This window comes from Microtus pennsylvanicus, chromosome 17 (assembly GCF_037038515.1).
Source record: "Microtus pennsylvanicus isolate mMicPen1 chromosome 17, mMicPen1.hap1, whole genome shotgun sequence".
Lineage (NCBI taxonomy): Eukaryota > Metazoa > Chordata > Mammalia > Rodentia > Cricetidae > Microtus > Microtus pennsylvanicus.
Window position 1 is genome coordinate 15293354 of NC_134595.1, and position 23814 is coordinate 15317167.

The following is a 23814-nucleotide window of genomic DNA, read 5'->3' on the forward strand; positions in this document are numbered from 1 at the left end:
GTGCTGCCCAAACCTTTGGGACACAACGCTGTTCATCATACACAGGTAAGATGTAGATACACATAGATATTCATGCATACATGAAGTTTAGAGGCTTAGCCTAATGTGTAGATATGTAGATACATACATAGTAATGCAGAATAATATTTAGATATATGCATATATATGAATGGAAAGACATAGTTTATAAATTTATAAATATTTGAAGACACTATAATTGACTGTAGAAACTTAAGACTGTGATTTTATCCATCAGTATATAGAGAGGGCTTTGATGTCTTCCTTAGAACTTTACTATTATTAATTTATGTTTCCTAGTTATGTAATAATACATGTTACATAGATACAACATATGCTATAAGTCAGTGGTACTACTTATTTAATGTTAAAGCTGTAGCAAAAAGCTCTAGTGGCAATAAGATTATTTTTCTGGACTTTAATTTTCAGGATCCTAGGATGATGTGGAAGTCCCCTCTGTGTGCTGTCAATATGTTTTATTACCATTGGTCATTAATGAGTAAAGCTGTTTCAGCCAATGACTGAGCAGGTCAAAGCTAGGTAGGAAATTCGAGCTGAGATATAGAGAGAAAGCAGGCAAACTCAAAAAGATGCCATGTAGCTGCCGAAGGAGAAAGTTGCCTGAATGCCAGAACATTGCCAATAGGTCACAGACTCACGGTGATAACAGATTAATATTACTTGGCTTTATTAAGATGTTAGAGTTAACCAGGAATATGCTGGGGTCATCGGCCGAAGAGTACTGTAATTAATGTTGTTTCTGTGTGATTATCCGGGTCAGAGTTACTAAACATGGTAGGTTTCCTAGAGTGTATACTGTAAACTGAACACACTCCTGCTGTCACCACACTTTCTCCCATTATGAACCTCAAACACGAGCCCTTTAAACATCAGTACTCTGCCATAGAGATCTGCCTGCATTTTCATGATATGAAACATAGAGTCCATGTATGCATAATCAAGATCCTACCTTGAAAGAAATTCTTCAAGGCAAGTATCTTTCTGATATGGGTTGATTTGGATTACTGGGTTTATCTCAAATTGTATCAATCTTTGAAATGATCCATTTAACATGTTCATTTCTCTTGTGTGTGTGTGTGTGTGTGTGTGTGTTGTCCACATGAGCTACTGTGTAACAAATGTGTGGAGTGCTCACAGACACCAAATCTGGGCATCAGGTCTCTGGAGTCTGGAATTAAGAGAGACTGAAAACCATCATGAGGTGCTCTGAATTCGACCTGGGGACTCTGCGAGAAAATCAAGTGTTCTTGTCTAAGAAGCCATCTCATCACACCCAAGTTGAGTACACATAATGCAAACAACATAACCTTAGCCTCTCTATTGCTGCAAAGACTTGACTGTCTACGAACATCACATGTTTTTCACCCATGGAAACACTGTTGGACACCATGCCTGGTTCCCTGATGTACTGTAGACAGTGCTGCAATCAACACTGACGGGCAAGTGCCTCTCTAATATCCCGAGTTCTTTGGGAAGGTGCACATGAACCATGGGGTGGGCCAGATGCAGGCTTTGGTGGTCCCGGAACACTGACAGCCAGTCAGGATGGAAAACGTCCAATCCCCAGCAGCAGTAGATAGCATTCCTCACTGTGAATTCCCATTAGCAGCATTGGTCACTTTTTCTAGTCGGCCTTGAATGGCATCCACTGGAGGTTCACTATGCATTTCCCTGATTCCTCCTGAATCAGAACATTTGGATGTACTCACCCTCAGTTTTTCCAAAATCTGTGAGAACAGTCTTTTTCTATCCCCTTTAATACCTGTGTTGTCTTCTTTCTTATGATTTACTTATTTAATTCTAAATCGTCTAGATATTAATCTTCTAACTGAGCTATCAGTAGCAAAGATTTCACTTGGTTTTCAAGAAAAAACCCTCAAATAATGGCTTCTCTTGCTGGCAAAGAATCCTTTACTTCCCTGAGCAACCATTGATCAACTGACATTTGATCGCCTGATATTTTCCTCCATCCTGACCTGTCCCTGAATCTTAACCTCCTTGCACTATTCTGTGCTCTAACTGTTTCAGAGTTTGTAACACATTGTCCTCTGAGGCATATGGCATTAACCTTGTATGGGGTGACACATAAGAAATAGAATTAATTTATTTATAAGTTTAATTTCTTGAGACAATGTTTCTCTTCATATCACTGAATATTTGGGAACTGACCTCACTAATCAGGCTAGCCTTGAAATCACAAAGATATGCCTGACACTGCCTTTGTAATGCCTTTGCCTGTGTCCCTGCCTCAAGAGTGCTGGGACTAAAGGAATGCACCAAAATCACAGGTGAAAGCACCTTCCTTTCTGTATATGTGGGTCACCGATTTCCCCACCATGATTATGTGAGGATGTATGTTAGCAACAGTACATTTTTGATAGCTACCAAGAGTCACAGAGGCTGAACTGCTTGCGCTTACAACTATAATTCCACACAGATTCATTGTTCTGAAAAATTGCTACTCAAACAGAGATCATAGGAATGCCTTCCCCATCACTATAAGGGCCTAAGTGGAGAGGGCACAGAAGGAGGGGAGCATCTCACTTACCAGTCACTAACTTCTTCCTTGACGCTCTTTCAGTGTTGGAGAAGGGGGTGTCCGTGGGACTGACACCTCAGGACAGACAGTCCATCAGTTGCAGTCCACAATATTGCTAGTATTCCACCCTGCATTCACAGATGAGGACGCCACCTGTTGATAGGGACAGGTCATTGACTGCCCCCATCCAAAGGTCTCCAGAATTCCTGTTCTTGCCAACAGCTCTAATCCTGGGGAGGGGGGGATGGAAAAGAATTTGAATGAGATGACAGCCAATCTATCAATTCTTATGGATTCCTTAAGGGTACACAGGAAACCTATTCCCATCACTTCTCCCTTTAGCACACCCCAACTTGCAGCACACGCTGTGCTTTACTGACACTAACACCCTGAGGCAGAAGCTGGCTGTTGACCATGTCTCCTTGAGAAGCAGCACCTTTGGCCATCATGAGCCTGGACATGCACACTGTGATGGTCTCCAGCATAGACTTTGCTGACATGACTACACCGGGGCCAGATATTCACCTTCCACGATTTTTCAAATAACTCAATGTATTAAACATATTCAGAGATGCACAGCATCCTTATGCAAAGACTCCTTAGTCATCAGGAGGGAATAAGCTGGGGCTCATGAGCAAGACAATACCAAGAAGACCAGAGAAAACAGCTTCAAGAAAACAGAGGAGCTGAAGCAGTTTAGGAAGAGTCAAGTCAGAAGAGAAGCACACCATCCCAGGACCAAAAGGAGGAGGAATCCACCTGTGCTCAGCCACCACAGCTTTAAAAAGCCTCGAACCCACCCCAGCATGCACACACGGGAGTCCGGGAAGGGCTTTCACCTCTTGTGGGGGAAGTGAGAGAAGAAAACTGGCCTCCCCTGAACTCTGTCAACTCTTCCTGCTACTCTGTCCTCTATTATTACAAGAGTTTATTGAACTTTGATCTCTGGGGAAGTGGCATTGGATATTCGCAGGGTGACATTTATTCACTTTCTTTTAGTTCCTTGAGAGAGAGTTCTCTCCAAAGCACTCTATGTCCTGGTAATAACATCATAGACCAGGTTAGCCTTGAACTCAGTGATCTGCTAGACTCTGCCTCTGCCGCTTCCTCTGTCTTTTGAGTCCCTGCCTCAAGAGTGCTGGAACTAAAAATATGCTTCAACAATCCAGGTAGAATCAAGATTCTTTCTGTACATGTGGATCACCAGGTTTCCCAGCATGATTTGATGAAGAGTCCATGTGTAGGCCAAGGCAATTCTTGCTACTGACCTAAAATCACAAGAGACTGAACTGAATGTATTGACTTAGCTGCATGGATTTACAACTGCAACTCAACTCAGATTCTTTTTTCTGACAGTACCTGTGTTTCACTTGTAGGCTGGACTTCTGACAATGCCTATCTACTTCCAGATAGTACAACATCTGGATTTGACTCAAGGAATGTATTCAACCAGTCCCTAGATATTTATGGTGTTTGTATTTTCTCAATAGGCAATCCCCAGCTACTGTGTAGACACAATACTGTCCATTCTAACAAAGCCTATTTGCTGTCCAGAGTCACTGGTCTAGATAAATATAACAAAGCCAGCACGAAAGGATCCCACAACCTGTATCCAAGCATCCTGACAGGGGCACAATTGACTACAAGAGAATGAAGGAAAGCAATAGTTTAGGGAGGTCTCTTGTTTGATCACTCTCTCTGTGTTTTTTAACTACAGAACTTGGGACTCCATGAGTCTACTGGGCTTCACTGTACTCCTCAGAAAAACAGAAAGGCATTTGAATGGATATACATTCATGTTAAGATTATTATTTTAATCTTTATGTTTTCAAATTAAGTGTCTTGTAGAATAACACTTGTTGAACAAAGCTCAGGAATTATTTTACATATTAAAGCAATTGACAAAAAGATGTACTGAATTCTTCTCATGGACTTTAAGTCTCACTGTACTATTTATTCAATGAACAGATTTTATTCTGTATATTGTATACTGACAACAGCACTCAGTTCCCACTACCTGGCCATTCCTTAGCTCTCACCAAATATCTTAGGAAATGTTCTTCTGCTTTATAGTACTGCTTACAATTTCATGAATGTCTATAGGTAGAGATGTGTCGCCAAAAATCCACATAGTGAGACAGGATAAGAAGATGTTTCTGTGGGACTGGATACATTTGGTACAATATAATTATCTCGAGTTCCAAGGATTCTCCTGCAATCACCTTGACTGCATTCGTTGTTTCTACTGTAACGAGTTCCACTGTGTGCAACATCACAAATTTCTTATCATTTGCTCTGCTACTGGACATCAAGTTCAGGCCCTAACACAGATATCCTAATCCTGAACAAACTGCAATATACAGCAATGTGCAGAGCAATAATCCATCCAACGCCTTGGAACACCATGGACAGGAAGAGTGGTAGACCTGCTTTGGTGTTTAAAGACACTGTATATTGAAATACACGGAGGGTACAATACTTCACATTACACCCACCAACTGATTTGCTGCTCCTACGGAAGCAATACTTGCAAGTCCCCAACTTTCAGATAACTCTCCACTTCTTATATTCTGTACCATCTAGAAAGATCAAGTCCAACTGATCTTAGCTAACATATCTCTATGGGATAGTCATTTTATTATGGGGTAAAAAACCAGGCTACACTGCTCTACCTGAGTGCATTAGCTCTTACATACAAACCACTGCACTCCTGCTTGCATGACAGTCCCTGATATTTGGATGGACTGCATTCTGCATGATCCATTTTGGCATAAGAGGCAATCATCTCACCACAACAGCAGCCACAGCCACTGAGTATCAGCAGCCAAAGCTTTTACAGTTTTTCCATCAGCACCAAAAGCACACAGAAAAGGAAGTCGAGAAAGGAGACAGACTGGAGCAGTTCCATCGACACCTGCAGCTGCACTAATCTCACGCAGAAGCACAAAGGTTTAGAAGGGAAATACAAAGGCCCATCCATTCCCTTCAATAAAACAGTAGGAGTTCCCTTCCCACTGTGACCTGTGATCCTCTGAGCCACAGGAGATTCTGTTGTACATCACAGCACAACATAAAAATTCCCTTCTATGAAAGCCAGCCTGCTAGCAGAAAGGGAGGTTACAGTTCAGTCCAAGTCTGACTTCTAGATATCCTACAACTGAAACAGAGGGACAATCATCTACTTCTTACTCATACCAAATAAAAGGATCCAAAGAGCTTCATCTTTTGGCAGGTCTTGAAGAGTTTCTTGACCAGCATCTCCTGAGTCTTAAGATCATTTCTGGGACATAGAATATAGCAGGCATATGGCTTCAGTGAGTGCCATATTCCACTCATTCGGGGTCCCATTTCTCAACTTCTCTAACTTACTTTTGCTCTCCTTGGAGATGCTATCCATAATTTTCAGGCACTGTGACGATACCACGGTACCACCGACGATAAGAAATGTTTCGTACACATGTGAGCAGTCTCTGGGCAGACCTGCCAATGCCAATTCTATCAGGGGATAGCCTCTGTGCAAAGTCACACACTAAGAAGATTCTCTAAATAGGGAGGGCAGTCTATTCCGCTGCAGCTTGCAAAGATCCCCTCACATGGAATTTTGTAATCTAGATAATACAACAAGTCCCTTCAGCTCCTAGTTTTCAGGATTCTCATGGGGCCAGCGCACATCATAACAGCTCTTACGCATCTGGTAGTATCAAACCAATCTCTTTACACTGACTCAAAGACAAGAACATGGCCATCATATACCCATCCACTTGAATGTATTATTGAATTTACTTGAGTGTATTATTGAACACAGCATGGTCTCTGTTTTAGTTTGCTCTCACCTATCCACTTGGCACAACTAAGATTTTTGTCATTTTGAGTTAAAGACTTCAGGAGTTCATTGACAGGGTATGTGGATTTCAGTTAATTTCTTTCATAAAATGCAGTCAGCGTAAGTAATGTCACATGTGTGTCTCCCTAACAATGTACATTCCTACAGAATAAGAGAACAAACACCTTCTCACCCACGTCAACAGTAATGATCTTGTGGGATTACCCACGTTACTTGAAAGTGAAGGAATGGTGGGTTACAAGCACTGGACATCATTTATATACGTAGATATGTAAAATAAAGCAAAAACTCACATGGATATGGTATATGGGACAGGAAATCAAAGTCCCTAGGGCTCTTTCATTAATGGAAGCCAGCAACACAGCTATGTAAAGTGCTCCCCTAGTAATGGGGCAAGGCACAAGAAAGACATCAGAGATCACCCACAATGCACTATTCCATTGACACCTCTGGACCATGTTATTCATGGGAACCCCAAAATTGGATAATAATAAACAATTGGTCAGAAAAATGCTTACTTTGCGATGCTACTTGGAGCACAACTGAGATACAACAAAGGGGCAATAGTGACGACTGCAAGTACCAAGGCACACACTCCTATTTAGCTTATAGAGCATAAAACAAACCAGGATCCTAAGGAAAGAGGAGAGTTCAATTCAGTGGTTGCCTCCCTGAAGTAGCCTCTCAGACTGATTGTGAAACATGATCTTTTTTTTAATATTTATTTATTATGTATACAATATTCTGTCTGTGTGTATGCCTGCAGGCCAGAAGAGGGCACCAGACCCCATTACCGATGGTTGTGAGCCAACACGTGGTTGCTGGGAATTGAACTCAGGACCTTTGGAAGAGCAGGCAATGCTCTTAAACTCTGAGCCATTTCTCTAGCCCCTAAACATGATCTTTATTATTAAATGGCACGGAAGGACCTAGGCTATGCTCGGCAATACTATACAAACACAGTTGACTTGGAATATATAAGAATGTTGGCTGAGCAAATCTAGAGAGTACCAGGAAGGAGAAATCCCCTGTGGTCTCTGATTTACCTCTTACCTCAATGTACTGCTTTGGTCTCCTGTTCTGGATTGCTTAGACAATGGTCTGTAAAGGATAACATGAAAGACACTTGATCCTGCACCAAGTTAGCTGAGATTTCTCTGTTTAGGTCTGTATCTCATTTTTTAATTGGGTTATTTGAAATGTTGATGTCTAATTTCTTGAGTTCTTTACATATTTTGGACATCAGTCCTTTGTCTGATGTGGGGTTGGTGAAGATCTTTCCCCATTCAGTAGGCTGCCTTTTCCTCTTATTGACTGTGTCCTTTGCTTTACAGAAGTTTCTCAGTTTCAGGAAGTTCCATTTATTTATTGTTGCTCTCAGGGTCTGTGCTACTGGGGTAATATTTAGAAAGTGGTCTCACGTGCCCATGCATTGGAGACTACTTCCCACTTTCTCTTCTATTTGGTTGTGTGTGGTCAGATTTATATTAAGGTCTTTGATCCATTTAGACTTGAGTTTTGTGCTTGGGGATAAATATGAATGTTCAACATCCTTAGCAGTCAGGGAAATGAAAATCAAAATAACTCTGAGATACCATCTTACACCTGTCAGAATGACTAAGATCAAAAGAATAACATGTTATTGGTGGCGTCTTCGACACGGTAACCTTTCTGTCCCGGTGCCCTCGCCTGAGGCCTTTACTCTGGGCTTTTGGCGCCTCCCAGAGCTCGGGGCCTCCCCCGGGACAAGGTCAGGACCAACAACCTGTGACTGCCCCCACCTGTTCAATGCGGCCATCTGGAACTAAGAGCGACTAATTCGTGAGTTCACCTGGGTTGGATCGCCTTCCCATTAAGCCCAGAGAGGTTCCGGCTCTCTTTGGTGCATCCTGGGTAAGGTTGCCGACTCTTCCCCCCTCCGCCCGGCCTTCCACCCTTGGCTAGCTAGACCTGTTATTTTATCCGCACCTGGGAGCTCAGAGCTCCCAGTTCTATCTTTTTCTGTTTTCTTTCTGATCTCTTTTCTGTCCTCTTTACGGGCTCCCTATGGGGCGAGCGCCTCTCGGCTGCAACAGGCAGCCCCCAAAGGCTTACCTGCCTCCTCCTAGCCGGGATTCTTCCCCATCGGAAGCTAGGTTCGGGTCAGTTAGGCTATAGCAAGGCCCCCTGGTTGCTCGGACGCCTGTAATTAGGGCTGCTTTGTTCGTGGCACCTCCGTGTGCCTTCTGCGGATAGTTTCACGGTAATAGCCATGGGTGCTAAGCCTTCTAAAACGGTTCCCCTGGCCTCCCCATTGGGGCAGCTGCTGGAAGCTCTGAAACCTCATGCCCTAATTCCCTCCGTGAAGTTATATACATTAATCCGTCTTTGCTCTAAAACTTGGCCAAAGTACAATTTACAGGGTTCCTTCAGGTGGCCTTCTCAGGGTTCATTTGACCCCGATATTTTACAGGAATTGGCTAACTTCTGTCACCGTTCGGCTAAATGGAAAGAAATGATGTACATTATGGCATTTTTCTACATGGCCATTAAGATTGACCCCTCCGTTGCCTCTCACTGTTCACCTGCACACATGTTCTTATCAATGCCATCCCTCCAGGAACCCTCTGCTCCCGCCATGGATCCTGCGGACAAACCTCCACCCACCCCCCCCAGGCCTCGAGGGGCCACTCGCTCTCATTCTCCCCAGTTGAGTGACAGCAACAGCTCACCCATTCCTCTTTCCTCCAAGGTCTCTTCTAGGCACAGGAAGGACTCACCTAACACCTCTAAACGTTCCCCTTCCAGATCTCCAAGAAAGTCCCATTCCAGATCTGCAAGGACTTCGCATAGCCCCTCCTATAGAGTCCCTCATAAATATTCGTCCAACAGGTCATGCAAGCAGCTGGAGGCTTCCCCCTGCCACAGGTCACACAGACAGACAAAAGCATCTTTGGACTCCTCTCAGTCTCCTCCCCGCCCAACTCCGCCCCCTCGATCTTCCAAAGCCCCTCTAGGCTCCCACTGTCACTGATCACCATTCTCCCGTTGTTAAAACACCCACACCTAAGGATATCAGGTTCCTAAAAGCCACAGCAGCCCCCTGTCAGATCTGCCAAAAGATAATGGCCCAGAGTTTACTTCCCAGATTTCTCAAAATCTGTCTAGGGCACTTGTAATCCCCTGGAACTTCCACACACTGTACCACCCTCAGTCTTCAGGTAAGGTAGAACGGACTAACTGCTCTTTAAAGGAAGTTCTCGTTAAGATGTCACAGGAACTCCACCTCGACTGGGTAAGCCTTCTGTCCCTTGCTCTTCTCAGGCTTCGGGCTCTCACAAAGGGCCCCCTTTTCATTTCACCCTTTGAACTCATGTATGGGCGGCCGGTTTTAACCCCCAGCTTCTCATCGGGAACCTCTCCCCTTCCTGATCACCTGCTCACTCCCCTCCTTTTCCACTTACCTTCGCTACTGTGGGACTTCACAGATCACTCATTACCTCAACCATGTGCTAATACATGTCCACCGCCGGTTAAAATAGGAGATAAGGTATTACTCTCACCTCCAGGCCAACGTCCCTCACCTCTTTCCCCTAAATGGCAGGGTCCTTTCAGAGTAATTCTTCTAACCCCCACAGCTGCCAAGCTTGAAGGAATTCCCCATTGGATTCACCTGTCACATCTTAAACTGTTCATCTCCACGGCTCAAGATAATCCTTCATACACGGTAACTCAGACAGGACCTTGTTCTCTTAAGTTCCAAAGGATACCAGGTTCAGCCCCCTCGACTCCAGTCTAAGGGAAACAGTGGTCCCATCCGTCACTTAATCCTCCTGTGTTAACACACCCTCCCTTCTTTAAATTCCTAAATAACCATCCAGCTGTCGTTACAGATATCATCATCAAATACGGAGTCAAGGGCTCAGGCGGTAAGCAGATTCTTAACAAAGTTCCTTGACATAACAGGTCAGTCGCTGACTGTGGCAGTGACCCCTGAAATGTTAAGGAATATACGGTTAAAATCTATTTTCTTTTAAGACACTTTCTTTAAGCTCTAGGAAGCCAGCCCGACCCACATAAACAAATCAAACTCAAGCGGATCATTAACGGAATAAGTATCATTTAATTTTTTTATCATTCTTAACCCCAGACCTCCTAAAACTCCTCCACCCCAAATTTCCCCTTTAATTTTCCAAGCCTCCTCCCAAACCTCCTCTCCCCTTTAATTTTTTTCTCTCTACTAATGCGACTTTTGTCTTCCATTAACTTAACTATGATCCAGATACTCAGGAGGATCCAGACAGATGTGATTTCTTCAATCAGCCACCTTAAAAAGCCAGCAAACAGGACATAACCAACAGGACATCGCCAGAATAATCGGACACTCCCTGGATCCCTCGACACCCAAAGGACATCGTCAGAATAATTGGACACTCCCTGGATCCCTCGACGCCCAAAGCCAGCAGGAAGCAGTCATGAGAGACCGGGCTACGCCCCCATTCCCTACCCTTTAAGACCCCCCACAATTTTTTTAATAAAACCAAAAAGGGTGAAATGTTGTTCCTTTTGCAGACTACAGCTCCCAGCATCCCCCTGGACTTGAAGCCGCAAAGGCGCAGGGCATTTCTCCCAGACGCCCGTGTGTTCCCCGTTAAAAACAGGGGTCACCACGAGCTCTCTCTCTCTCTCTCTCTGCCCCTCTCTCCTTTCGTCTCTGCACACCTGTCCCTTACTTGTTGTTACCCCAACTTTAAAGTGCACCCAAGTGGGACCGCCGCATGTCTGTGTCTCCGTCCTAACTCCGCATCGCCCGGTGTCTCACATAACGTCTCCACTCTCTAATCCTGCAGACAGACAAACAAGACAAAATAGAATAACAGAAGCAACAAGAAGACAAGTGTCTTAGAGTTCATCAACATGCACGCAGCACACCGAGCCCTGACCTTGCACATAGTCACAAAGGAACACTTTGATCTCTTCCTTGGGTCATGGACAGATGCTGATGGCACAAAAGCCAGACGGACTGGAATGGCCTATCACCTGAGTTCCCTCAACAGCAGTTCTCCCTCCTGCCCAAGACTACTCACTGTATGTAAGTGTTGGCTGATGGGACACTTTCTGTTGGAAGGTGACCCATTATATGTACATTATACACTGCTTCATCAGTGAACCTTATAAGAGCACTGCCATGATAGCCTAGACTAAACGCTATGGGAAGTGGCACGTCCATGCCTTGATTGCCTCTTTCAATAGCCCACACCCCAGCCTCCAAAGCTACTGTTGGTATCCTGGCATCTTCTCCAACCAATCCCATCTTCTAGTTAGGAATCGAGCCTTCCCATTGGCTGTTGCCTCATTTATGACATCATTCTCCCTCCAACCCTACCAGCACCTGGTAGAATCTTGGTGTTTCCATGGTGATGACTGTAAACAAATTTGGATCATCACAGGTCCAGGTGACCAGTGACCAGTGAGTGCTGTCTGATACTGGACACACTTGCCACTGAGGTCAGCTGATCAGACAAAGCCGACCGATTATCTTGCTCCATTGTTCTTTGGATTGCTAATCCTCTCCCCTTGACCATGTCAGGTAAGGAAAGAGACTTTAAAACATGTGATCCTCTCCACTGACTTTTACTATACTAGTAAATCTTTGCTGAATGTGGATAGTATTGATGTTGATATAGATATCACATTTAGCTTTGGTTCTTACTAAGTATGTGATTTTAGACAGAAAGTTTATTCTCAAGTGTTTTCCATCCACCTCAAGGAGTGAACAGTGTCACTATGCTTGGGGTGTGTACTGTTGGGTTTTCAGAGGAAAGTGACCAGGGAATAAAATCAGGCCCTTTTGGATGGTATTAAACTACAGAGACACAGGAAAATGAACAAGGCACGCAGAGATCTAGCACTCCACACCACTGATGAGACAGTCTCCCCCCACTACTCTTTCCAGTCTTAGTTTAAAATTCAGGGCGACTCTAACAGTATCGGTCACACCATGGATGGTGGCACACAACTATAATCACAACATAGAGAGAACTGGGTGGGATGGAGGTCAGTTCAAGTCTAACTAGCTCTACACTGGCCTCTCTCTATACTCACCAAATGAATATTGACTATGGACAAAATGGCGACTGCCATGTTGTGCAGTTACTTGGACTTCCCTGGATTAAACATGGAGAGTGGAAGAGAATAAGAGGACTGTGGAATCTGAGAAGGCAGTTGTTGTACTGAAAGAAATATTGACAGTGTTGCTGGAAGGACAGACCCACAGGAAGTCAGGGAAGGGGGCAAACACAGTACGGGTCTAAAAGTATATAAATATATGAAGGCACACTGCAGAGGGGACCCTGGTGGTCAACAATGGTAGTTTAGAACACAATGTTGAAGACGACCAGATTATAATCAAAACAGACAAGGCATTGTCATTTCCCAAGCCATGTTTAACCAAATGTAACTGTTCAGATTAGTCTGTACAAAGGTTCCCTGGCACATATAGAAAGAATATCCTGATCTGGTCCCTACTCTTGCACTCCATCCAGACCACTTTCTGCCCAGTTCCCCATGTCTCATGTGCACTGGTGGTGTTGGATAGGATCAACTGGGGCTGCGAAGTCCAGTCAGTTAGAGTCTGACCATGGCAACTGACACGCTGTTGTGGGGGAGGGGATTCTCACAAGGATTCCCCCTTAGAAGAGATATAAAAATTAACAGTTACTGAGGAGCTGTTAAGAAAACAATTTAATCAACAGATATTAAATTGAGAAGCAATCATATTCAGAGATGAACCCCATAAAACATTAGCATTCTCAAGAGGACACACTAAACTGGTGCAAACAAGAAGAAATGTTGTCAGTAGGTTGTATTTCTGAAATCATATTTGAATAATGCTTGAAAGTTATGAAATTATAAGAGATCCTATTTATACAAGAAATCCAAGGGGAAAAAAAGAGAGAGGGGAAAGGAATAATTACCTAAATTCCTTACACATTTGTTAAACATCATTTCAGAAAAAAACTCAATAAAATAGAGATTGGCCTGGTGGTCATGGCAGGGGCTCCAGCACCAGCACTTTAGAGGCAGAAGCAGACCTGTCTGTGTGATTTCAAAGCCAGACTGATCAACGTAGAGTGAGTTTAGGTCACTCTATACTGTAAGATCTGCAGAGAACAGGACAAAGTTCCAGGTATGGAATATGCCTATGGGTCTCTTCCCAATAATAACCTCTGTTGTAGAATATATTTGCAAGGAAGTGTCCCAACAGGCATTATTATATTACAATCAGGAAAAAGGAGCATCGTGTCTAGATCTGAGTGAGGATTAAGGCAGATTGACCAGGATTTCCATGCCCACACAGGAAAAAGCAGACAGTTCATCTAGTGATTGTCATCCTACATAGCACCACCGATCGATCTTAACCCATTTGCTTGAGATATGTAAGGGAACATAGATGCTAGACTCTCCCACTCAGTACAACCTGAAGATAACACAGTCCCTCCCAGGGCATAGAAAGCTTCCATCTCAAATTTTTCCAACTCTCTTCTTGCTTCCTACAGAAAATTGCCAAAGTGCACCTTTCACTGGGACAGAATGTGCTCTGCAGCCCTCTGTGCCTGTGCTGAGGAATGCCACACCCTCAGCAGGAAGTGTGTACAATTTCTATAGGGTCTGTACCCCAGCTGTGAGCTCAGCATGGCTCCTGTCATCAGACTCCAGCACATGCTGCCAGCAGCTCACGGACAGTGCCTGTCTTTACCAACGAGCTGGCACGACCATGCTGACTAAGCCAACTGACCAGAACCAGATCTCTACTTCGACATTTTTCTATCCAAGTGTTCTCCACTGGGATCTCAGAGAAAGCACCACCAGAAGGGAAGCTCCGTTCCTGGATGCCCCTTTAACTGTCATTGACCAGAATACCATCCCCTCGTCTCAGTCTATAACAGCCCAGTGTGATACCACTTTCCATATCAATGCATTACCACCATCCTATCCAACACTGTCTGCCTGCCTTGTACAGGCAACGCCATCAAATCTACCAGATCAACGATATATCCTGGCACCTTGCTACCTGCATGGAAGTCAGGTCTATTATTATGACCAGAACAGCCTGGGTCCTCCGATGGCTGAAGAATTCTGGCAGTGCCAGCAGGCCTATGGCTCTGTGTCCTGCTCTGGGAATCAGGCTTCCTCTCTGCACCCAGAGATGGTGATGGCACTACAGGAGATTCAGCCAATGAACATCCAAACACCTTTCTCCACCTCTCCCATCTACTGGCCCACATCTGCTCAAACCATGCCAGACACCAGTCTTCAAGGTGAGTAAAGCCAGGAGGAGAGGTGTGAGATCAGCCCTCAGAGGAGACACAGCTCTACCTTTCAGAAGTGGATGTCCACACAGAGGAAGAATGGGAGTCCTGACATGTTGGCTGTGGCTCAGGCTTATTACCCCTATATTCAGTCTCTATAATGAGAGAGAATACAGGAAAGTGAGTGACATTCAACCTTCATTAGACATGTCCAAGGACCACACCACAGGAACGCATTTCACTGACAAGGCTAATCAGCCCCACGTACCAGCTCACTAAAATCACCTCCTTCCTAATCTATGTCTCCAGATTCTAGATGTCACCAAGAATTTTTTTTTCTGTTTTTGTATCACTAAGTTTCCCCTGAGTTGAAACTAGTATCGAGAGAAATGGAACCCTGAATCTGACCTAGAGGAGGTCTTCTCCCACACTCCTAGTGTCTGCTGTGACATTCTCTAACACTTAAGATGTAGTGACAGTTTGCTTTGACCTGTGTAATATTGATAAGTAGGAATGAAGCATCTAGCCCTATCTGTCTCGATCAACCTCTCTCTGTCTTTGCCTCTGTCTCTTTTATTCCTCTAGATCTCTCTTCCACTTTCTCTTTTTCTTTTTCTTTCTGAATCTTCAGCAGTGACCCAAGGCCAAGACTATGTAGACATGTTCTCTGTTACAAAGTTGAAGCTCAAAGCTACTACAGTCTTACATTTTCACATCACTAACAAAAAAAATCTGTGAAATGTGGAGCTTAAGGAATATCAGGGCTTTTGAACTGCTTGCCTTTCAGAATTGAGGAACTGATATGGATACCTAAACTCATATAAAAATCCAGGCTTCAAGGCCATATGAGTAATACAATGAACAGAAAGAAACTGGTAGAGATGAGTAAGATTAGGAAATAGTGAGCAACACAACCTGTCTCAGAGCAAACTCCCAAGGCAATGAGAGGCACTGTTCCAAAGGAAAATATGGGAGACAGGGAAGAGCACACACCAAGGAATTCTACCACCTCCCCATGATCACTAAGCATGTACACACCACACAATCACAAAAGAAAACATGATATCACACGGTCAGAAGAAACAAATGAGTAGTTACTATGTGTCTCCAAAGAGGGCTGCTTTCCCTGCTCCTCCAGCAGAACTCATAGCAATGCCTGTAACAATGCTGTAGGAGCCTCAGTGCTCAGGTGCACTGAAAGGGGGGCGGGGTAGCATCTCACTTACCAGGCACTGACTTCGAACTTCCTCTCTTTCAGTGGTGGAGAGGGAGATGACCCTGGGATTGACACCTTCAGAGCAGACACTGTGTCTGCTACAGAGTCCAGACCTCGGCAATGCCTGCACCCAGGATGCCCAGATGACGACAGCACCTGTCAGTGGGAACAGGTCATTAACTGCCCTCATGCACAGTCCTTCTGAATTCCTGGCCTTGCCTCCAGCCCCAAGCCTGGAAAAGACACAGAAGAACAATGCAGATGAGATGAATGCTGAGCAATCAACACCTCTGGATTCCTATGAGGGCACAAAATGTAACCAAGACGCATCACCCCTCCCTTCAGCATACCCCGGCATGCAGCAGCCCTTGAACTACAGTGATGTTGGGAGCCTGAGACAGAAGCTAGCTTCTCAAAATGCCACTTTGGGAAACAGTGGCCTTGGTCTGGAAGACCCTGAGGCTCTGCAGAGTGTCATGGAGTCTAGCAATGACTTTACAGACATGACTACTCTGGTGGCAGATATTCACCTTCCCCAACTCTTAAACTCCATCACTGACCTTGACCAAATGGAAGATCACACAGCAAGCCAAACCAAAGACTCCAAAGACATCAGGAGGGATCAGGCCCAGTCACGCACCAGCATCTTTAATGGACTATCTGAACTAGGCAAAAAGAAAAGCCAGAAAGTCTCTGATGTGTTTCATGGAGCTCTTCAGGCCAGAACCCATAGCGAGGATATGCTGAAGGAAGATGATCCTGGGACCATAGACAACACGGCCAACCACGTGCAGAGCAAATCTCAGATATTTGTACCCAAGAGGCCCAGCGTAGCAAGAGCACAGGGGAAAGAAAAGGCCAAAGAGACCAGAGAAAACGGCTCCAAGAAAACACAGGAGCTGAAGCCATCAAGTCACAGAGTCAAGGCAAAAGAGAAGCCCGCCATCCCCAAGACCAAGAGGAAGAGGAATCCACCTGAGCTCAGCCATGACAGCTTTAAGAAGCCTCGAACTCACCTCGGCATGCACATGCTGGAGTCCGTGCAGGTCTTTCACCCACTGGGGAAGAAGAGTGAGAGGAAAACTGGCGTCTCCTCCTCCCGGGCTCTGCTGAACTTCAGCAGCAACAAAGATCCCAGGATGGGTCCTGATACCACATCACTGCTGGATATGCCACGTGAGGGCCAAAGCCTTGACAAAAGCCTGGGCAAGATTCAGAGACCAGGGAGCAGTGCTCCCAAGCGGTGTCCATCTCCATCCCAGTATGAGCTTCCCCAACCTGGGAAGGTCAAGTTAGTACCTCTGCCTTTCCCAGTCCTGGACAAGCCTCAAACCAAACCTGTTTCTAGAAAGCTCCTCTGCCTGGCTTCACGCAGGCCCACTGTGGCTTACCCAGTGAGGCCTCACTCCCACTCAGCTCAGCCTCCCACGCTCAAGCCATCCCAACCAGCTCCTGCCAGCACATCACTGATGGCCTCTGACAAGCCAGCTCTGCCAAACGGCACCAGTGCCACACGAGCCAACATAACCAAGCCCATCCAGTCTTGCCCTGGGCCTCAGCCGGCTGCCTCTTTGCCTGCACCCTACAGAGCATCATCTCACACTTCACTCCACAGGGAGCCTCTTTCTGCTGCCAGCAACAAGGCCCTCTCATCTCCCAAAGCTAAAACCCAATACCTGCTGCTAGACTTCAGTTGCCAACCCATCCCATGGAGGAAAGTGGACATTCCAGGGCCAGTCATCTCACAGCCCATCACTGAAGAGCAGAGGCCAGAGAGGGAGGCCATGAAGAGGCGGGCTCAACAGGAGCGAGAGAATGCTGCCAAGTGTACCTCCCTGGGAAAACCACAGCTTTTCCTTCAGAGGGAGAAAGATATGGAAATTTCGAGATATTATGGCTATGCAGTGTAAGTGCTGCCCAAACCTTTGGGACACAACGCTGTTCATCATACACAGGTAAGATGTAGATACACATAGATATTCATGCATACATGAAGTTTAGAGGCTTAGCCTAATGTGTAGATATGTAGATACATACATAGTAATGCAGAATAATATTTAGATATATGCATATATATGAATGGAAAGACATAGTTTATAAATTTATAAATATTTGAAGACACTATAATTGACTGTAGAAACTTAAGACTGTGATTTTATCTATCAGTATATAGAGAGGGCTTTGATGTCTTCCTTAGAACTTTACTATTATTAATTTATGTTTCCTAGTTATGTAATAATACATGTTACATAGATACAACATATGCTATAAGTCAGTGGTACTACTTATTTAATGTTAAAGCTGTAGCAAAAAGCTCTAGTGGCAATAAGATTATTTTCCTGGACTTTAATTTTCAGGATCCTAGGATGATGTGGAGTCCCCTCTGTGTGCTGTCAATATGTTTTATTACCATTGGTCATTAATGAGTAAAGCTGTTTCAGCCAATGACTGAGCAGGTCAAAGCTAGGTAGGAAATTCGAGCTGAGATATAGAGAGAAAGCAGGCAAACTCAAAAAGATGCCATGTAGCTGCCGAAGGAGAAAGATGCCTGAATGCCAGAACATTGCCAATAGGTCACAGACTCACAGTGATAACAGATTAATATTACTTGGCTTTATTAAGATGTTAGAGTTAGCCAGGAATATGCTGGGGTCATTGGCCGAACAGTACTGTAATTAATGTGGTTTCTGTGTGATTATCCGTGTCAGAGTTACTAAACATGGTAGGTTTCCTAGAGTGTATACTGTAAACTGAACACACTCCTGCTGTCACCACACTTTCTCCCATTATGAACCTCAAACACGAGCCCTTTAAACATCAGTACTCTGCCATAGAGATCTGCCTGCATTTTCATGATATGAAACATAGAGTCCATGTATGCATAATCAAGATCCTACCTTGAAAGAAATTCTTCAAGGCAAGTATCTTTCTGATATGGGTTGATTTGGATTACTGGGTTTATCTCAAATTGTATCAATCTTTGAAATGATCCATTTAACATGTTCATTTCTCTTGTGTGTGTGTGTGTGTGTGTGTGTGTGTCTGTGTTGTCCACATGAGCTACTGTGTAACAAATGTGTGGAGTGCTCACAGAGGCCAAAATCAGGTCTCTGGAGTCTGGAATTAAGAGAGACTGAAAACCATCATGAGGTGCTCTGAATTCGACCTGGGGACTCTGCGAGAAAATCAAGTGTTCTTGTCTAAGAAGCCATCTCATCACACCCAAGTTGAGTACACATAATGCAAACAACATAACCTTAGCCTCTCTATTGCTGCAAAGACTTGACTATCTACAAACATCACATGTTTTTCACCCATGGAAACACTGTTGGACACCATGCCTGGTTCCCTGATGTACTGTAGACAGTGCTGCAATCAACACTGACGGGCAAGTGCCTCTCTAATGTCCCGAGTTCTTTGGGAAGGTGCACATGAACCATGGGGTGGGCCAGATGCAGGCTTTGGTGGTCCCGGAACACTGACAGCCAGTCAGGATGGAAAACGTCCAATCCCCAGCAGCAGTAGATAGCATTCCTCACTGTGAATTCCCATTAGCAGCATTGGTCACTTTTTCTAGTCGGCCTTGAATGGCATCCACTGGAGGTTCACTATGCATTTCCCTGATTCCTCCTGAATCAGAACATTTGGATGTACTCACCCTCAGTTTTTCCAAAATCTGTGAGAACAGTCTTTTTCTATCCCCTTTAATACCTGTGTTGTCTTCTTTCTTATGATTTACTTATTTAATTCTAAATCGTCTAGATATTAATCTTCTAACTGAGCTATCAGTAGCAAAGATTTCACTTGGTTTTCAAGAAAAAACCCTCAAATAATGGCTTCTCTTGCTGGCAAAGAATCCTTTACTTCCCTGAGCAACCATTGATCAACTGACATTTGATCGCCTGATATTTTCCTCCATCCTGACCTGTCCCTGAATCTTAACCTCCTTGCACTATTCTGTGCTCTAACTGTTTCAGAGTTTGTAACACATTGTCCTCTGAGGCATATGGCATTAACCTTGTATGGGGTGACACATAAGAAATAGAATTAATTTATTTATAAGTTTAATTTCTTGAGACAATGTTTCTCTTCATATCACTGAATATTTGGGAACTGACCTCACTAATCAGGCTAGCCTTGAAATCACAAAGATATGCCTGACACTGCCTTTGTAATGCCTTTGCCTGTGTCCCTGCCTCAAGAGTGCTGGGACTAAAGGAATGCACCAAAATCACAGGTGAAAGCACCTTCCTTTCTGTATATGTGGGTCACCGATTTCCCCACCATGATTATGTGAGGATGTATGTTAGCAACAGTACATTTTTGATAGCTACCAAGAGTCACAGAGGCTGAACTGCTTGCACTTACAACTGTAATTCCACACAGATTCACTGTTCTGAAAAATTGCTACTCAAACAGAGATCATAGGAATGCCTTCCCCATCACTATAAGGGCCTAAGTGGAGAGGGCACAGAAGGAGGGGAGCATCTCACTTACCAGTCACTAACTTCTTCCTTGACGCTCTTTCAGTGTTGGAGAAGGGGGTGTCCGTGGGACTGACACCTCAGGACAGACAGTCCATCAGTTGCAGTCCACAATATTGCTAGTATTCCACCCTGCATTCACAGATGTTGATGCCACCTGTTGATAGGGACAGGTCATTGACTGCCCCCATCCAAAGGTCTCCAGAATTCCTGTTCTTGCCAACAGCTCTAATCCTGGGGAGGGGGGGATGGAAAAGAATTTGAATGAGATGACAGCCAATCTATCAATGCTTATGGATTCCTTAAGGGTACACAGGAAACCTAGTCCCATCACTTCTCCCTTTAGCACACCCCAACTTGCAGCACACGCTGTGCTTTACTGACACTAACACCCTGAGGCAGAAGCTGGCTGTTGACCATGTCTCCTTGCTAAGCAGCACCTTTGGCCATCATGAGCCTGGACATGCACACTGTGATGGTCTCCAGCATAGACTTTGCTGACATGACTACACCGGGGCCAGATATTCACCTTCCACGATTTTTCAAATAACTCAATGTATTAAACATATTCAGAGATGCACAGCATCCTTATGCAAAGACTCCTTAGTCATCAGGAGGGAATAAGCTGGGGCTCATGAGCAAGACAATACCAAGAAGACCAGAGAAAACAGCTTCAAGAAAACAGAGGAGCTGAAGCAGTTTAGGAAGAGTCAAGTCAGAAGAGAAGCACACCATCCCAGGACCAAAAGGAGGAGGAATCCACCTGTGCTCAGCCACCACAGCTTTAAAAAGCCTCGAACCCACCCCAGCATGCACACACGGGAGTCCGGGAAGGGCTTTCACCTCTTGTGGGGGAAGTGAGAGAAGAAAACTGGCCTCCCCTGAACTCTGTCAACTCTTCCTGCTACTCTGTCCCCTATTATTACAAGAGTTTATTGAACTTTGATCTCTGGGGAAGTGGCATTGGATATTCGCTGGGTGACATTTATTCACTTTCTTTTAGTTCCTTTAGAGAGAGTTCTCTCCAAAGCGCTCTATGTCCTGGTAATAACATCATAGACCAGGTTAGCCTTGAACTCAGTGATCTGCTAGACTCTGCCTCTGCCGCTTCCTCTGTCTTTTGAGTCCCTGCCTCAAGAGTGCTGGAACTAAAAATATGCTTCAACAATCCAGGTAGAATCAAGATTCTTTCTGTACATGTGGATCACCAGGTTTCCCAGCATGATTTGATGAAGAGTCCATGTGTAGGCCAAGGCAATTCTTGCTACTGACCTAAAATCACAAGAGACTGAACTGAATGTATTGACTTAGCTGCATGGATTTACAACTGCAACTCAACTCAGATTCTTTTTTCTGACAGTACCTTTGTTTCACTTGTAGGCTGGACTTCTGACAATGCCTATCTACTTCCAGATAGTACAACATCTGGATTTGACTCAAGGAATGTATTCAACCAGTCCCTAGATATTTATGGTGTTTGTATTTTCTCAATAGGCAATCCCCAGCTACTGTGTAGACACAATACTGTCCATTCTAACAAAGCCTATTTGCTGTCCAGAGTCACTGGTCTAGATAAATATAACAAAGCCAGCACGAAAGGATCCCACAACCTGTATCCAAGCATCCTGATAGGGGCACAATTGACTACAAGAGAATGAAGGAAAGCAATAGTTTAGGGAGGTCTCTTTTTTGATCACTCTCTCTGTGTTTTTTAACTACAGAACTTGGGACTCCATGAGTCTACTGGGCTTCACTGTACTCCTCAGAAAAACAGAAAGGCATTTGAATGGATATACATTCATGTTAAGATTATTATTTTAATCTTTATGTTTTCAAATTAAGTGTCTTGTAGAATAACACTTGTTGAACATAGCTCAGGAATTATTTTACATATTAAAGCAATTGACAAAAAGATGTACTGAATTCTTCTCATGGACTTTAAGTCTCACTGTACTATTTATTCAATGAACAGATTTTATTCTGTATATTGTATACTGACAACAGCACTCAGTTCCCACTACCTGGCCATTCCTTAGCTCTCACCAAATATCTTAGGAAATGTTCTTCTGCTTTATAGTACTGCTTACAATTTCATGAATGTCTATAGGTAGAGATGTGTCGCCAAAAATCCACATAGTGAGACAGGATAAGAAGATGTTTCTGTGGGACTGGATACATTTGGTACAATATAATTATCTCGAGTTCCAAGGATTCTCCTGCAATCACCTTGACTGCATTCGTTGTTTCTACTGTAACGAGTTCCACTGTGTGCAACATCACAAATTTCTTATCATTTGCTCTGCTACTGGACATCAAGTTCAGGCCCTAACACAGATATCCTAATCCTGAACAAACTGCAATATACAGCAATGTGCAGAGCAATAATCCATCCAACGCCTTGGAACAGCATGGACAGGAAGAGTGGTAGACCTGCTTTGGTGTTTAAAGACACTGTATATTGAAATACACGGAGGGTACAATACTTCACATTACACCCACCAACTGATTTGCTGCTCCTACGGAAGCAATACTTGCAAGTCCCCAACTTTCAGATAACTCTCCACTTCTTATATTCTGTACCATCTAGAAAGATCAAGTCCAACTGATCTTAGCTAACATATCTCTATGGGATAGTCATTTTATTATGGGGTAAAAAACCAGGCTACACTGCTCTACCTGAGTGCATTAGCTCTTACATACAAACCACTGCACTCCTGCTTGCATGACAGTCCCTGATATTTGGATGGACTGCATTCTGCATGATCCATTTTGGCATAAGAGGCAATCATCTCACCACAACAGCAGCCACAGCCACTGAGTATCAGCAGCCAAAGCTTTTACAGTTTTTCCATCAGCACCAAAAGCACACAGAAAAGGAAGTCGAGAAAGGAGACAGACTGGAGCAGTTCCATCGACACCTGCAGCTGCACTAATCTCACGCAGAAGCACAAAGGTTTAGAAGGGAAATACAAAGGCCCATCCATTCCCTTCAATAAAACAGTAGGAGTTCCCTTCCCACTGTGACCTGTGATCCTCTGAGCCACAGGAGATTCTGTTGTACATCACGGCACAACATAAAAATTCCCTTCTATGAAAGCCAGCCTGCTAGCAGAAAGGGAGGTTACAGTTCAGTCCAAGTCTGACTTCTAGATATCCTACAACTGAAACAGAGGGACAATCATCTACTTCTTACTCATACCAAATAAAAGGATCCAAAGAGCTTCATCTTTTGGCAGGTCTTGAAGAGTTTCTTGACCAGCATCTCCTGAGTCTTAAGATCATTTCTGGGACATAGAATATAGCAGGCATATGGCTTCAGTGAGTGCCATATTCCACTCATTCAGGGTCCCATTTCTCAACTTCTCTAACTTACTTTTGCTCTCCTTGGAGATGCTATCCAT

At 44.2% G+C, this 23814-nt stretch overlaps 1 protein-coding gene across 1 annotated transcript; it reads left to right on the forward strand.

The window, feature by feature from the left end:
- The first annotated feature begins 11984 nt into the window (after positions 1 to 11984).
- On the forward strand, positions 11985 to 17839 carry LOC142837163 (uncharacterized protein C2orf78 homolog). Its single transcript, XM_075952125.1, has 3 exons — positions 11985 to 11991; positions 13961 to 14722; positions 15972 to 17839. The coding sequence occupies exons 1-3, from the start codon at positions 11985 to 11987 to the stop codon at positions 17837 to 17839; spliced, it is 2637 nt and encodes an 878-aa protein (XP_075808240.1).
- Positions 17840 to 23814: the final 5975 nt, after the last annotated feature.